This window comes from Lissotriton helveticus, chromosome 3_1, assembly GCF_964261635.1.
Source record: "Lissotriton helveticus chromosome 3_1, aLisHel1.1, whole genome shotgun sequence".
Taxonomy (NCBI): Eukaryota; Metazoa; Chordata; class Amphibia; order Caudata; family Salamandridae; genus Lissotriton; species Lissotriton helveticus.
The window spans coordinates 554,078,109-554,095,903 of record NC_136061.1 but is presented as its reverse complement, the minus strand read 5'-3'; the positions used below and the strand labels follow the sequence as shown (position 1 = coordinate 554,095,903).

General features: G+C 48.5%; 2 protein-coding genes across 3 annotated transcripts in view; one reads left to right on the top strand and one right to left on the bottom strand.

Moving 5' to 3' along the window:
* The window catches only part of LOC144822683 (peroxisomal bifunctional enzyme-like), a 465,075-nt gene that overhangs the window by 214,817 nt on the left and 232,463 nt on the right, over positions 1–17,795 (top strand). For both annotated transcript variants that reach the window (XM_078680458.1, XM_078680457.1), the window contains exon 5: positions 15,332–15,443. In XM_078680458.1, coding sequence (XP_078536584.1) covers positions 15,332–15,443 — 112 coding nt within the window. The remainder of the gene's footprint in view (positions 1–15,331; positions 15,444–17,795) is intronic.
* LOC144825291 (dead end protein homolog 1-like) lies at positions 14,055–14,726 on the bottom strand. The gene has a single exon (XM_078684121.1). It carries the CDS (start codon positions 14,724–14,726, stop codon positions 14,055–14,057), a length of 672 nt encoding a protein of 223 aa, XP_078540247.1.

Sequence of the window (17,795 nt, the reverse complement as noted above, 5' to 3'; positions counted from 1 at the left end):
AAAGAAAACGTATGAAAGACACGAAAATGAAAGTACTAGTTGCGCAATCTATTCCTCAAGACAGTCAGAAGAGGGGTCCGATTCAAGCCAGTCATCCTGCGGCTCCCGTTAAAGGGAACTGCAACTATTGTAAACAGCCAGGTCATTTTATAAACGAGTGTGCAGTTCTGAAACACAACATAGCTACTGGTAAGACTAAAGAAAGACCACGTCCGCCTAGACAAGAACAAGTTTCACAGACTCCTCAGTCACAGAATGCACAACAGACAGTTACAGTACCGCAGCCTATTGCTGCAACACAGCACGTTACATCGCAGATGTACCAGTATGCACAGTCCGAGTACCCAGAGTACCAGTCATATTCATGAAACAGCCTAGAGAGGGAGGTAGGCTTGCCTCTCATCGAGATACCTGTAGACCAAGAAGGTCCCTATGTTCATAGCCAAGTATTAGGGAAAGACAGAAAGTTTCTGATCGATACAGGGGCAAGTAGGACCACAATTAGTCACGCCGAAGTTCCAGGGGCTCCGCTCTCAGGCTCAAGAAATGTTTCCCTTGGATTTTCAGGAAAACCCATCGTTAATGAAATATCTAAGCCAGTTACCTTAGAAGTAGGTCCATTGTCCCGTACTACTGATCTGTTACTTACTAAGTCATGTCCAGAAAATCTGTTAGGTATTAAGACACTGAAAGAGTTAGGTGCAGTTATTTGCTGTTCCCCAGAGGGAATACGTCTGTTCCTACGTGACTTTAAGGGTCACTATGTATTACGAGATTTTGATTCAAGATTGTCTAATGTTCCGCAGCATTTATGGGCGCAAGGTCCAACTGATGTAGGTTACATGCAAATCACACCCTATCGTGTGACTCTCAAACCAGGTGTAGTGTTACCCCGAATCAGGCAGTACAGATTGCCACCTGAGGCTGTAGCAGCCTTATCCAAAATTATTGACGAGCTCATGGCTCAGGGAGTAGTTGTAGAAACTGACTCCAATGTATGCAATTCTCCGATCATTCCAGTCATGAAACGTACTGATCCAAATGCACCCCCAGTATATCGATTAGTGATTGATTTACGAGAGCTTAACAAATGTATAATTCCTCAGTACCCAGTTGTTCCAGACATTTCTTCCCTGTTAACTGCCATTGATTCCGAAGCCATGTTTTTCACTGTTATTGACCTCAAGAATGCATTTTTTAGTGTTCCAATTCATCCAGACAGCCAGTTTCTTTTCGGATTCTGTTTAAATGGAAGGAGCTATATGTTTACACGCGCTCCTCAAGGTTTCACAGAAAGCCCTAGTATTTACAGTCAAGCACTCAAGAGACAACTAGACAACATTCACATGCCAACTGACACTGCCCTGCTCCAGTATGTCGATGATCTACTGATCACAGCCCGTTCTGAACGTGCTTGCGAGCGAGCATCACTTACAGTTCTGTATTTTCTAGCCGAGATGGGGCACAAGGTGTCACCTTCAAAGCTTCAATTCTGTGTCCAGCAAGTGGTATACTTAGGACACTTGCTGTCCAAGAGGGGTAGGCAGTTGACACCCGACCGTATCCAGCTAATAGCGAATCTTCCCCAGCCCAGAACCCAGAAGGAGGTACGTGCTTTTATCGGCCTTACTTCTTATTGTAGACAATGGATTCCCCAGTATGCATTTCTAGCCAAGCCACTGATACAGTTAACGACACAGGAGGCAGCCGTATCGACTGTCCTCCCTTGGACATCTGACCATACACTTAGTTTCAACGAGTTAAAGAAAGCCCTATGCCAAGCTCCAGTTCTAGCTACACCGAACTACAGTAAGCCTTTTACACTTTTCGTTACAGAACGCGAAGGTACAGCATTATCTGTTCTCACACAAGATCAAGCAGGTCAATACAAGCCCTGTGCTTATTTTTCGAGCACATTAGATCCAGTCGCCCAGGCGTTGCCTGCGTGCCTCAAGTCAGTTGCAGCCACAGCACTAGCTATCAGACAAAGTGATTCCATAGTTTTAGGACATTCCCTGACAGTACAAGTTCCACATTCAGTAGAAGTTCTTTTAAACCGAACACAAACTCAGCACTTGACAATTGCACGTTTAACAGGTTATGAATTGACACTGTTCCAGCCACACATAGAAATTAGACGCTGCAACGTTCTGAATCCTGCTACACTGTTACCGTCAGTTAGTTCAAATCCAGACACACATGATTGTGTGGAAGTAGTTAACATTACGACAAAGCCAAGACAAGACCTGACAGACATTCCGTTACCAGATCCTGACCTGACACTTTATGTGGACGGTTCATGTATGAGAACTAGTACAGGAGAACTAGTCGCCGCGTATGCAGTGACTACTGACACTGAAGTTATTGAAACACACCGTATTGATACTCTGTCCGCTCAAGCAGCAGAGCTAGTCGCTCTGACACAAGCCTGTATACACGCCAAGAACCTGAAGGTTAATGTTTACACAGATTCACGTTACGCATTCGGAGTTGTACACGACTTCGGAGTGCTCTGGCAGGAGAGAGGTTTTATGACTTCTCATGGAACCAAGATTCAGCATGGTCCCCTTATTCAAGCTCTGTTAGATGCCATACATTTACCGACATCTATTGCTATCATGAAATGCAAAGCACATACGAAAGTCACTGACATTATTTCCCAAGGTAATGATCTAGCAGACCGCACAGCCAAGCTTACAGCACAGACTCCAGACATTCCAGTAAACATGACGCATATTCCAGATCTGACTACATGCATGACAGTTAAGGACCCTACACAAGATGTCATAGATATTCAGTCACATGCTACTCCCGATGAAATCAAGAAATGGTCTGTACAAGGAGGGGTCCAGACAGATCAAGGATGGTTAACGAAGGGTAGAGCCACATGGTTTCTCCCCGATTCTATGGTTCAAGTCATTATCAACACCGCACATAGCCCAGCACATTTAGGAGAAAAAGCTATGTTAGACAGTATCCAGAACATTTGGTTCAACAAGCATTTACGAGCTGCAGCCAAGCAGAAAGTCCGTACCTGTATGATATGTTGTCAGTTTAATCCAGGTAAAAGTGTCCCGGTGGAACAAGGTGGTTTCCAGCCCCCTGACCACCCTTTTGAGGTCCTCCAGATGGATTATATTCAGATGGAGCGATGTCGAGGTTTCAAGTATGTCCTTGTAGTTGTATGCGCTTTGTCCAGGTGGACAGAAGCATATCCAGTCCCAGATTACACAGCCGCGACCACTGCCAAGCAGCTGGTTCGTGAATTTTTCCCTAGATACGGACTCCCTAGAGTCGTATATTCTGATAACGGTCAGCCATTCTCATCCGAACTCATGAGACACGTTTCCCTGTTGTTAGGGTACCAGTGGAAGTTCCATTGTGTACGCCATCCTGAAGCAGCCGGTCTCGTAGAGAGACATAATCAGACTCTGAAAATCCGCATTGCAAAAGTCTGTAAAGACAAGGGTGTGGACTGGTTAGTAGCTTTGCCAGTCGCTCTGTTTTACATGCGTATGGTCGCACATTCCAGATCAGGTCTGTCCCCGTATGAGGTCGTTTTCGGCCGCCCCCCTAACATGTGGGGTACTCCTAGACCCCGAAGTATTACCGATGTTTCATGTAATATGCTGACAGATTACCTAGCTTCCTTGATGTCTGCCCTCAACTCATGTCGTTCACAGGTTGCCGCCGCATTTCCAGACAATACCGAGGTGGCACCGCACGCGATCGTTCCAGGATCCTTGGTGATGATCAGAAATTTTGACAGATCAAGTCCGCTGGAACCACGTTGGAAGGAGCCACGTCAGGTCCTCTTGACCACCCGAACTGCCGTCAAGTTGGAAGGCAGGAAGGGGTGGGTCCACCTTTCTCATGTAAAACTTTTCAAAGGACCGAGTCCAGACTTCAAAGACATTGCCAAGAACATTTCCCAGGATTCGAAGGATTGCCAGAACATTGTTTTAAAGGACTGTCCCGCACCAGACTTTATTACAACCCCTCCCTTGTTAGAGAAAACTCCGCAACAGGAGTATAAGTTAAAGCTCAGGTCTAATAAGTCAGCCAGTTTGATTGTATAAGTCCTCCCCTAGGTGAAACGGTTAGACTGTTTCTGACATGTATAAAATAGACCCCCATAGTGAGAGAGTCAGTCGAAGTTCACTTCAATGCATCGTTTTTCTAAGTTTCATATTGTTTCTTAGCATAATGATTTCCTGCACCAGTTATGCTTTCTATCTGTGTTTTCCAGTTCCTCATGTAAATATGTCTGCTCATGCTACAGTAGAGCACACGTTTAGTGATCTGCCTCCTCACGAATATTCATACCGCCTCGCCATGCGTAATAACACATTCATCCGTATGTTACATTATTCACACCAGACCAGCAATGCCACTAATTGTTGGGTGTGTGGTCGACTCCCCCCTTTCCAGACACCGAAGGGAGTTCTGCCACTTTTTCCTTATCCATTTTCACACAATGGTTCGTGTGGAGCATGGTCCACGCTAACGTCATCCTCAACAGATATGTCTTTTCTTAACAGTACATGTTTCCCAGACAAGCAAGGTTTCCCCCATAGAACAGGTTTAGATCTAGAAAATGAAGTATATAATTTAGGAAATTATTCGTCGAATTTCATGGTTCTGAATGTTCAGTCTGATACTACTCCAGACTCACCCGCTATTTCAGTACTACCAGTCAAAGGCGAATTATGTGTCCGTAGTTATGGTTCTGTACATATAGGTCATAGTGAATGTACTACTGTTATCCAGTATAGTGACAGTAGGAAATCTATTTTTATAGCTTCACGTCATTCTTATTTTGTTTGTGGTCAAACTGCATATGTCCGTTTGCCCCTCGATTGGGAGGGAACCTGTTACATTGCCTTCCTACTGCCACCTGTTTTTCTAGCCCCACCTGACTATCATAGGAATTCTTTCTTAGTACACACTAGACACAAGAGAAATCTCCCGATTGTCGATTATACTGAAACCGCCGCAGAGCAATTCATTGATATAGATAAAGGTGTTTTCCCTTATTTAGGTACAGTTGTAAATAGTAAGCTAATTCGTAGGTTAACAAGAACCCTTGAAGCTGTAGTAGATGAGACTGCCTCCGCTCTAGGTAACTTAACTGAAGAGCAATCCTTTATGAGAATTGTCGTTTTACAGAATCGTCTCGTCCTTGACGTCATACTGGCCGATAGGGGCGGGGCCTGTAGAATTCTCGGATCCAGTTGTTGCATTTTCATTCCAAATAACGCGCCGTCTGTTTATTCAGCTATAACCAGACTCCATAAAATTGCCCATCTGTTACATCAAGATCCAGGCACCTGGACATGGTCCGGTTGGTTCTGGAATATAATTTCCGCATGGGGATGGAAAGTCCTGTCCTTCCTAGGTATTGCAGTAGCGATCATATTTAGCTGCTGCCTCTGTATACAATGTGGCCCTGCGATTTGCAGCATGTGTGCTACCTCTTGTATTCCTAGTCCCAAGCCCCGTTCTAAATCCCGTTCCAAGACAATTCGAGACGAGCAAATGGTACTGTATGAAATGATAGACGGTATCATGAATATTGATGTTTCCTGATGGAAACGTAGTGACAAGGAGGGAATGTGGAAAAGTAAATTTTGCCATGTTCTGTGTCCCTACGCCTCATCCATCATGTGTTATGTGTGCATGATCAATATGCATATGTTATTCCCCATTTCTGATTGAAGACGCAATTACAGTTGTGTCCACCTCTAATATGTTAGTTTCCAGTCCTCGTGAATACTACGAATATCAGGCCTATGTAAAGTAATGTTGCCACGTTTCTCAGTGTGCACGTTATTCCATTATAAAGTCCCCGTTTCTAGGCCTCAAGAGGGCCCGGACCCTGGATTCAGCTCCTGTCTCCTGAAAGCCTCGCTGAGGAGCGATACAGCCCCCACCTGTATCCTCGACCTTTCACTTACTTCCTGCCTCGCAGTGCCCGGTGCAGCCCGGCTCTGCCTCTGAGTCTGCCAAAAGTATGTTATAGTTCCAGCTATCAGTTCAGTCCTCCTCCTCTGCATTCCTAAGCTACTGAACTGCATCAATAGTTTCCGTCATTGTCTAGCCTTCTCGTCTCCACGTTAGAGAAATACTGTATTTAATGGTCATTTAATATTCTTCATCACGCACTACATGTAGAATAATGCATGGTCCAGTCTTAGAGTCAGTTAGCCTTTCCCCTCATGACTTCTAGTTTATATCAACATGTTCCCTAAACATTAGATACCAGATAGGGTTTAGGTACATGTCGCTCCGACCCTCCAGACTCTAGTCTCTGCTCCTAGCACAGAGTTCGTAGCCCCCAGCTTCTCCTAGTAATACGTCATTGCCAGTTTTCGCGCACCATTAGGTTAGAGGTCCCGGCTCCTTAGGTAGCCCCCTCCTATGTGTCCGCCCATTCATGACATATTCTGTTACGTTCTACATCACATGTCTAAGTAAACTCCCAGTTACACCTCTTTCTACTGTTATCTCTCGCGACTGTTACACGTCACGCCTTCTGCTCCACCCACTGTTACGCCTACTGCAATGTAATGCTATGTGTTTGCGCTATGTATATAAGTCAATGTTGTTATTAAATGTTAGCGCGCTCATCCCAGACCTAGCCCCAGCAGCTGCTGGGTCACCCTATGCAGGTTGTCCTGATCCTGTCCTTATGCTGTAATAAACCTGCAGAAACTCCTACTACCTCGAATCTTGACTCTTATTTATTGAGCTATCTGTTATGCTATAAGTCTAGTCAAAAATAGGGTATTATTTATTTATTTACCACACTGGGACCAGTCTTATATCCAAATATTGTCCTTTCACTAATGAGAAGTGCTGTTTCGACATCATGTCATTCATTGTTTTTTCTGCACCTCTGTTTCTAATTTCTTCAAGTCCAACCATATGGAACAGTTGAATATTTTTTGTGCTCGATTGAAGGGGCGATTTTTTTTGTTCACTGTGGTCAGCTTGATACTTATGCCCTTCTGGTCTTTTTTTTTTACGAACTCTAATCTCTTCCTCCAGTAGATATTGCATATTTGGCAAATACTTGCTTTTAAACTGATCACCACAATAGCACAGGACTGACTGGCTGTGCAGCTAAAATCGATCTATGCTCATATTCTGGGGCCTCTTTTATGATCTTATCTAGCAGTAGACACATGCCTTTATAACCCTACACCAGCTGACCCTAAAGGTAAAAGGTGTTCAATCTCCCCATAGTTGTAGTCTTTCACGTACCAATGAGCAGTTGTTATAGGTCAGGGACGATGTAGTGTATCCACTGTGATTTGTGCTTTGTGAATAGTGTTCCCTTCAAGAATACATTCCATATCACACAATATGGTGGCCCTTTACTCAGTATTAAGGCCATTCTGCTTTACTTGTCTTTGAAAAAATCCCAGAGGCCTGTATCGCTAGTGTTCTGTAGTGGTTTGACCTCCGGGCAGGTCACCCCCCGAGCACACTCCCCGTGAGTGAGCCCGTCCCCTGGTGCCGCCTCTGCCCTGAGCTGTGCCCTGTGCCCTGCGCATCTCTGCCAGATCCGCTTCCACGGATCTCCAGTGCCTTCTGCCACCAGCTGTACCCTTGGCTGGGCCTGACCGCCAGATCCGCTTGGTCCGCGGAGCTCCTGTGCCCCCTGCCACCTGCTTGCCTCGCCGCCATTTTGCTTTTCTCCCCCCCCCCTGTTTTCTCCCTAGCCCCCAGTGCTCCCCCCTCCTCGACCAGCCCCGGCCGCGTTTCCCGCCACCTCCTCGCCGCTGCCCCCCCTGCGGCCCCGCCCCCTTCCCTCGCTTGCCATCCCCATTCGCCACCCCGCTCCCCCTCCCAGCGGCCCCTCCCTCGCTCCGCCCCCCCACTCTCCTCATATGGCAGAGTGGCCAACGCGCAGCGGGCGCGCCAAAGGTAAGCCCGTCTGCGCCCGTCCGCGCCTGGACCGCGCCCAGCGCTCGAACCCCTGGCCCCCGAGGACCCCAGCCCACCCGCCGGACGTACACCGCCGCCACCCTCAACGCACTCAACACCGGCCGAGTCCCGGGATGCTACCGAGCCACCCCGAGACGCACCCACGGACCCTTCAGCTGCCACGCCTGCAAGTTCACCTGCATCCGGACCTGCCCCGCACCAGCACCCGCCAAGCCGAACACCAGCAGCAACCACCTCAAGTGCATCCTGCTCAACACCCGCTCCGTCCACAGACACGCCATCGAACTCTGGAACCTCCTCGACACCACAGCCCCTGACGTCGCCTTCCTCACGGAAACCTGGATGAACGACTCCTCAGCGCCCGACATCGCCATCCCAGAGGGATACAAGATCACCCGGAGAGATCGCGTCAACCAGACTGGAGGAGGCATCGCCATCATCCACAGGGACACCATCCACATCACGACCAACACCGACGACACCCTGACTACCGCCGAACACCTACACTTCCAGATCCACACCGACCCGAAGACCACCCTCAGAGGCACCCTGATCTACCGACCCCCGGGACCACGCACACAATTCAGCGAGGACATCGCCGACTTCGTCAGCCCGCATGCCCTCCCCTCCGCTGACTACATCCTCCTGGGGGACATCAACTTCCACCTGGAGAACAACAACGACCGCAACACCACCACCCTGCTCGACAACCTCGCCAACCTCGGACTCAAGCAGCTGGTGTCCACCCCCACCCACCTCGCCGGACACACACTCGACGCCGTCTTCTCATCCAGCAAAGACATCGCCTTCAGCCACGCCACTGGACTCCACTGGACGGACCACAGCTGCGTCCACTTCACCTTCAGAAGAACGACGACCCACCACCACCAGCAACAGGTTGCTCGAAGAAGCTGGAACAAGATCACAGCCGACCAGCTCGCCGCTTCCCTGAGCCAGCACCCTCCCACCAGCTCAGCGAACCCCAGCCGGGCCGCCGACAACCTCACGAAGTGGATCAGCAACTGCGCGGACGAACTCGCCCCACTGAGGACCCCGCCCAACAGACCCAGCAGCAAGAAGGCCCCATGGTTCACCGACGAACTCACGAGCTCCAAGAAGAACTGCCGAGCCCTCGAGAAAGCCTGGAGAAGGGAGCCAACACCGGACAACATGACCACCCTCAAGCTCGCCACCCGGAAACACCACCAACTGATCCGCGCCACCAAGAAAACTGCATTCAAGGACCGGCTGGACAACAACGCACACAACTGCAAGGAACTCTTCAACATCGTGAAAGAGCTCTCCAACCCCAACGCCGGAAGCAACGACATCACCCCATCGCAAGACCTCTGCAACTCCCTCGCCTCCTACTTCCACAACAAGATCGCGGACATACTCAACAGCTTCAGCACTCAACCGACGCACGCCACGACCGAACCACCGCCCCCCACCACCACCCTCCGCGCCTGGACTCCGATCAGCACCGAAGACACCGTCGGCACGATGAACTCCATCCACTCCGGATCTCCGACCGACCCCTGCCCTCACCACGTCTTCAACAAGGCCGACGCTGTCATCGCACCCCACCTGCGGGACATCATCAACACCTCCTTCGACACCGCCACCTTCCCGGAGAGCTGGAAGCACGCCGAACTCAGCGCTCTACTAAAGAAACCAACAGCGGACCCCACCGAACTCAAGAATTACCGCCCCATCTCGCTCCTCCCGTTTCCAGCCAAAGTCATCGAGAAGACCGTCAACAAACAGCTGGCCGCCTTCCTCGAGACGAATGGATCCCTCGACCCCTCACAGTCTGGCTTCCGAGCCAACCACAGCACCGAGACCGCCCTCATCGCTGCCACCGATGACATCCGAGCCCTGATGGACAACGGAGAAACAGCGGCCCTCATCCTCCTAGACCTCTCCGCGGCATTCAACACTGTCTGCCACCGCACCCTTGTGCAGCGCCTCAGCAACGTCGGAATCCAGGAGAAGGCACTGGAATGGATCATCTCCTTCCTCGACGGAAGAACACAGAGAGTCCGCCTACCACCGTACAAGTCAGAGGCCACCGAAGTCATCTGCGGCGTCCCTCAAGGATCCTCGCTGAGCCCCACCCTCTTCAACGTCTACATGAGCCCCCTCGCGGCCATCGCACACCAACACAACCTCAACATCATCTCCTACGCTGACGACACCCAGCTGATCCTCTCCCTGACCAACTACCCCGCCGCCGCCAGAGCCAACCTTCACGAAGGGATGAAAGACGTAGCCGAGTGGATGACGACCAGCCGCCTGAAACTGAACTCGGACAAGACGGAAGTCCTCATCCTGGGCTCCTCGTCCTCCGCCTGGGACGACTCATGGTGGCCCCCCGCCCTGGGCACCGCTCCCAAACCAACAGACCACGCACGCAACCTGGGCTTCATCCTGGACTCCTCCCTCTCCATGACCAGACAAATCAACGCCGTCTCCTCGTCGTGCTTCAACATCCTGCGCATGCTACGGAAGATCTTCCGGTGGATCCCCACCGAGACCAGGAAGACGGTCACCCAGGCCCTCGTCACCAGCCGACTGGACTACGGCAACGCCCTCTACGCCGGAACCACCGCCAAGCTCCAGAAGAGACTCCAGCGGATCCAGAACACCTCAGCCAGACTCATCCTCGACATCCCACGACACAGCCACATCTCCGGACATCTGAGAGACCTGCATTGGCTCCCCATCAACAAGAGAATCACCTTCCGTCTCCTCACCCACGCACACAAAGCCCTACACGATCAAGGCCCGAGCTACCTCAACAACCGCATCAACTTCTACGCTCCCAAACGCCATCTCCGATCAACCAGTCACGCCCTCGCCGCCGTCCCCCGCATCCGAAGAACGACAACAGGAGGAAGGTCCTTCTCCTACTGGGCCGCCAAGACCTGGAACTCCCTCCCTCCCGACCTGCGCCTGACCCAAGACCACCTCTCCTTCAGGAAGAAGCTCAAGACCTGGCTGTTCGAGCAGTAGCAGCACCCCCCTGCCCCCCCCCCCCAAGCGCCTTGAGACCCTCCGGGTAAGTAGTGCGCTCTATAAATGTCTATGATTGATTGATTGATTGATTGGTTGGTTTAACACGATTTTGGTTTCTGACTGATATCAACATTTAATCTCTACCAAAGGGAAACAGATTTGGTTGCCTGGATAGCTAGGTCTCCTTATCTACCTGACAGTAAGTCAACTCCACTTTGTAGGCCTGGCCTGCGACTTTCCAGAGCAGATGCCAGTGTCTGTGTGTCCCTCACCCTTTTATTGAGATATGCAGTCAGTAACCTGCAAGGTTGCTTTCCTTTAGTTTTGTTTGACTTGGAATTGGAAGATAGAGTCTTTTATTTGTGCCCTGGTTCTCTGCCGGTGTCTCCGGTTAACCAGGAGTACTGCTTCTGTTGGGCTAAAACCTATGTTTTGCCTTGGCTTCACATTCAAGTTCTGCAGCACTAACTGGGAGTCAGCCCGGTAGGCAAAATATATTTTTTCACTTTAAGAAAGCCTTTCACACAAAATACCTACATGGAAGCTATCCATCTTCTAGGAGGTCATCATCCAAGCTGGCTCTGCATACACTGAAACTATGAAGCAAAACATAGCCAAGGACATGCTAGAGATTCAGAAATACTGTGCCTTCTGCTGCCACCCTAAATATCTGCCATTGAGCATTTCAACTTATGACCCATTGCTTTCATGGAATGTGGCTGTGAGAAGGCTACAGCATTCCTCCCACTTTCTGGGATCCAGAGATGCTTATTTTGAGACAAGACAAACTTTAGGGATTACCCTTTCACCCTAGATCCTCTGGGTGTGTTCTCCTTTGGCACCAGTGGTGAGTCATTTCTTATCCTGAACTGTATTAAATAACCCCATTTACCAGTTTGAGATCTTAGAGACCTAGTTAACCAAAGATACCAGAGATTTGAGACTTTTTGCAGTTTTCCTTTGCAGAAAGTAGCAGCCCTATCCAGTGGTTTTAGGAATCCCAGTTCACATTTAGAGTGGGATGGGCTATTAGGATTTTGGGTGCAATCTCTGAGGCACTGCTCATTCAATCATAAGCTGCAGAGAAAAGTAGTTAAAGGCAAACACCTCAAAGATTGTTACCAGTCATTGCTTCAGTGTAAGGGATAAATCTGGTAGTAACCTTTGTAGTTACCAGCGAATAAACAGCTTTAGGACTGAGTAACATTGCTGATCATAACCAGTGTGTAGATTACTGGCTAACTGAAAGTGTTGTACATTACTTAATTCACCCCACATCATTTGCTTTGTGTAAATATAAGCGTACTCCTTTTAGAAAGCTATAACCCTCGCAGGACTATAACACTTTTGTATGATTACTTTTTCATACTATATCTGACTTTCAAACCTAATGCTACCTCTTGGAATAAGTATTGACTCTTTGCTCAAAAAAACTTTGGAAAGTCAGGTCCAGGGAGTACTTGGCCATTGTAATCAGAGTTCAGTAGTATCCCAGGCCTTGTGTCCCAAGTGCTTAATGGCCATGCAATGTCCAGTAATCATTGACTGTCCCAGGGCGAGGAAGAAAGGCCCAACAGTGATGAAAATTGCACCGGATGCCAAAGTTAGTTTGTTACATGAAGAAGTGAACATGAATTCTGCTTATAAAATCTGCAATGGTGTCCTTATGCACGTATGAATAGTACGTATAGAGAGAGCTAGAGTTGTAGAAGCCTTATCAATTTGAGAAAGTCCACGGAACTTGAATATTCTGCACAGATGTGTCAACACGAGCAGACATTTGAGAGGGAGAGGAGAGTCCATTGTAGCTCCAAGCTTTTTACGCTGCTCACTGGTTTTGGTGTATCACCCATTTCTGACAGCCCAGTCAGGGCAGCCAGAAAGGATCTCCAGTCCCTCCAGGTTAGGGTTTCAGGTTTGCAAGCATTGTTTTAAGTGATGAACACTCACCAAGTCTTGAGTTTCCAGCAGACAAAGTCCAAACATTTTCCGACTTCACGAGTCTGAGGATGATTGGGTATAATCTTCACAGTTGTAATAGAAGGCGATGAAGGAACTGCTTAGGACTGGCAGGTCTCCTGTTATTACTACCCCAGTTCTGTTTCCCTCCCCCCTTAACATCCTTGGTCTATAATCCATTCTCAACTGGACTTCAAAAACCATACTGTTCTGAGTACAGAAATTCATGCTCAAAATGTTTCTCTGGCGTTCGTTATACATTTAATTCAACAAAAGAGAGGGGGGACCAAGGAGCCAATAAAGGTCCAGTGTCCATGCTCCTAAACCAAATCTGTTCACAAAAAGAGGACAAAGTTCCTATACCAGGGTGCAAAAGTCACCCACGTATCTGAGTGCAAATAGTCACCCATACATTAAAAACAGGGAAGAATGGGGCAAAGTAATCCTAGGTAAAAAATACCCTGATGGGAGAGGGAAAGACATACTACATCCTCTGCTGCCCTCACACACCCCGGAGGATGTCATGCTTCATCATCGGGCAATTTTGCTCCTCGTAGGGCCGGCGCTGCAATTCCCTACGGGTCCCCGAAGGGTCACTTTATCGGAGATCTTTTAGAGGATTAGCCGGATGTTGCATGCAGGTGTGTGGGGAAGGGTAAGGGAGGGTAAATCAATTACGTGCAAACATGATAGTGTGATAAAATCAAGGGTATGGAAGCAGCGACAAGATTGTCTAGGTAACCCTTGGCAGTTAAAAGTACTGCTTAAAAATGACTGACCCCACAAGGCCCACTATGCCTGGGTGTCACTAGTCAAGGTCAACATGTTTCGCGCCTCTATCGCCCGTAGGTCATTGGCACTTCGTCAGGACCAAAAACAAAGTGAAGTGCACGTGAGTAAAATACATAAAAGTTAAAATGAGAACCCTCTTATCTCATCCAGGGCGGATCAGGAGACCTGTGTCCCCACTATGTGGTTGTAGCTGTTACATTGAAGCTGCTCCTGGATGATACCCTCTTATCTCATCCAGGGCGGATCAGGAGACCTGTGTCCCCACTATGTGGTTGTAGCTGTTACATTGAAGCTGCTCCTGGATGATACCCTCTTATCTCATCCAGGGCGGATCAGGAGACCTGTGTCCCCACTATGTGGTTGTAGCTGTTACATTGAAGCTGCTCCTGGATGATACCTTCCACTAAGACTTTTTTGGCCATTGCTGCCGCTCGGTGAGAGTTATATTTGACCACAGCCAGAAGTTCACGTTTCTTGGTGGGGCTTGGGTACAAAGCGAGGTCTTCAATTCCGGAAGTCAGCTGCTGCAGTGCCATTTTCAGTTCCCCCTGCTCCAGGCGGCAGGGCACGCCGTCGACACACAACTCGCACTTCTCGGTGCTCCGACACACGACAATGCGGTGGTCTTTCTGCACTTCGTAGCCGTTCAGTGCAGCAATGGCAGACTGGGCATTTCGCCGGCTGGTGTACCTGGCATAGGCAAAGCCTCGGTTCAGGCCGCTGAAGGTCATCATGAGGCGGAATTCATATAGTTTGCCCACGGTCTGAAAGAGGGGGATCAATTTGTCTTCGTAGATGTCTTGAGGCAGCTTGCCAATGAACACCTCAGAACCGGAAGGAGGGGGGGCGCCTGCCCATTCCGGGGGAGGTCCGCCGTACTTCCGCTGACCGTTCACCTGCACCAGGGAGGTTCCAGTTTCTTTGACCCAGGCCATCAGTGCTGTCTTGTTTACAGGGTTTACAGCATTGATCCACATCTCGCACTGCTGGTTTTCCATCTCCATGGCTCGGCTCAGACTTTCGCGCGCGCCGCTTCTATCGTTCGTTATACATTTACCCTGGAAGCTGAAGGGTGAAAGCCCTCGAAGTGTAATTACTAACACTGCACTCCAATAACTTGTGCTAATGTAAGCAGTGGTATGTTTAAAGTAACACTGTGATGCCATTCTTTGTTTTGACCGAGACACAATCAAGCTAAAAAAGTCGATGTCCTCCTTTTATGTTTTTATATATTTGGATTTTGTGTGTATCTTCTTTCTAGGGTGACATCTTCAAGAAAAGACTTGTCATTGATTGTTTGATGTTTTCTGGTTGTGTTTTTCGTAAGTTATTTGCTGTTGTTTCTGATTCAGTTTATGAACTTCTGCAATGCAAACGATAAACAACCTGTGATCTTGCTGAAAGATTCTGTTGCTTGCTGTTTGACGTTGAATGGCACGGTTGTACATGTTGCTAGGTCTTAGTACTGTGTCACTGAAACAAATTATACATCTCTGTGCTGCCCATTTAAGGTTAATAGCTCAAATAACATGATGGGCAATGGTGTGACTGGAGATTATGATCATTCATTAATCTAATTTGTGTTGTATTTCCCAATTCTCTGGTTTAGGCCCAGCTTGGTCTCACAGAGGTACTCCTTGGTATATTTCCTGGAGCAGGAGGAACACAGCGACTTCCTCGGCTTATTGGGCTACTTCCTGCTCTTGAAATGATATCAACAGGTAATTTGATTTAGTTTCTCAACCTTCTATTCCAGCCTGTTTACTTCAATTATAGGGATGTTAAGAGTTATTTTAAATGGGACTAGGCAGGGAGTAAGCTAGCCCTTGCATGGAAAGAAGTACACTAAATCACTTTCAAACAGGACCAGAATGATCAAGCAGGCTAGGGGACATTGCTGTAGGACTGGAGGCTGATTTCACCGATATACACTTGGCACTCACCTGGGTATCTTGCTTGCTATCATCTGTGTCCGCTTAACCCCTGTCACCTGGAGGCAGAGGTTTGGCGCAGCGGCCAGAGCGACTGACTCCATAGTGCGGGGCTCGGGGTTTGATCCCCGGAGGCATCTCACCTCCATGTGACACTGGGCAATAGCTGACTTAATCTTCGTGACGGCCCCCAGCGCCTTGAAACCCCCAAGGGGGTGATATGTCCGCACTTTACAAATAGGAATTATTATTATTATACTGTTATTATTATTTATTACCTGCTTCTATATAGCCTGACACAGATATCTAGACTTAAACTGGACATAATGAATTATCTGGAGTCACCCAGCCCCCTCACGTGGCTCCACCTACTTTGTGTGCGCCAAACCCTAATGTCACCTAGGTTAACACAATTTCCGCCCAGCTCTGTACAGCTCTGTACTTCAAATGCAGGCATTTAGCCCTTCTTACTTGTGTGCATATAACCACTTCTTACCTGTGAGCACCAATGCCTCTGTGGCCCATTTGTTGTTGGCCTCCGTCATCTTTGTCTACTTTACTTTTTATGTGCAGCTAGTCCCATCTCATCAGGGTGCACACAGCCACCCACTTACCGTTATGCACTTGCTCCCCTTTTATATGTAGATACAAACTTATTTCTAACGAGCCCTCTCTCAACTCTCTTACCTATCTATCTATACATATATCTATAACCATCTGCATATATTTAAATATCTACACCTGTCTGTCTGTCTGCCTATCTATCTATGTGTCTGTCTGTCTGTCTGTCTGTCTGTCTCTCTGTCTGTCTGTCTGTCTGTCTGTCTAGCTTTATATGTATCTATCTATCTATCTAGCTTTATACCTATTTCCATATCTACACCTATCTATTTGTCCACCTTTCCTGGTCTGCCCCTTTACCACTGCTTCTCTAAATCTTTAAATCACGTTATGCATTAAAGTGCATAAGTGCATTACATCGTAATCTAACCCTATATTTGCCAGAAAGGCAAGCTCCGCTTTTAGAATTACCAGGTAGCTGTGCAATCTGGCTGTTTTCTTGATGACACAATGTGAGCTGGTGGGACCAGTTGGCATGTGTATGTATGTATGAGGTATATCTGATATAGACTTCTAGCCGCAGATTCCTTACATTATAATAATCCTCATGTGTCGGAAACTTTTCGAGCAGTATCTCTGCTACCCAGTAGGTGGTGTCATTCAGCTCTGTGTCAGCATTGTCGGTGTTGTCCGTGTGGGGAGTGATGTGTGCAGTCCTTAAAGACGCCACCCGAGTGTGCTCACATCAGTTCTCTTCTTTCCACGCCAGTCAGAGTAGATCCGGAGAGAGCTACCACCAGTAAATTTTTGACTGACTTTTTTGTCATTTTTCTAAACCTGTTTACGAGACTTTGTTTCCCAGTGTGGTAGCGGGACCCTCAAAAAAATTGTGGGGTTCAAGCCTTTTGATTACTGTCACAAACAGATGTCTGTGACAGACCTCCATCTGGTTTGCCTTTGGTGCATGGAGCTGGACTACAGCTCTAAGACTTGTAAGGTGTGCTGCACCATGAATCCCTAGGTGCTGAGAGTGCGCTCCTTGAAGCTCCTAGTTTCCCGGCACCAGTTGCCTCCACAGCGCTCTATGTCTTGGTTGCAAGGAATGTCGCTGGCCCGTTTGCGGAGTCATTCCAGGTGATCCTTATTGTGCTCAGAGTTGTCGGGTAATCCCACCAAAAGTTAAAAAAATCTAAGAAGTTGACGCACTCTTCGACTTTACTGCACCAGTCCAAATCTTTGGATGAGACGTGGGAACGATGTCCCTCTAGGCCCAGTTCCCACATTGAGCCTGCCTCTGTATCCGCTCTGTGCCATGCACCTCTTTTGTGGTGGGCAGACCCTTCTAGAAGGCCTCTGGCCCCATGGGTTTGGTGGGTGCCCCCACTAGATTTTCGCCAGTTGGACTGCCCTTGGCACAAGTAGGGCCACCTGGATCCGATTCTGATTCCGGAATGACTCAGAATGCGTGATCGGGGCCTTCCCCGGAGCCTATTCCATGACATTGTTCCCGGGATGCCCACCCTGTAATCATGCCTGCCTCTGATATGGAGCTGTATCGGTGTCGCCTGCCGTACACTCAGG

Bases quoted from the DNA above. Each gene is read 5' to 3' on its own strand.
- LOC144825291 (XM_078684121.1), bottom strand. From the start codon at position 14,726: ATGGAGATGGAAAACCAGCAGTGCGAGATGTGGATCAATGCTGTAAAC.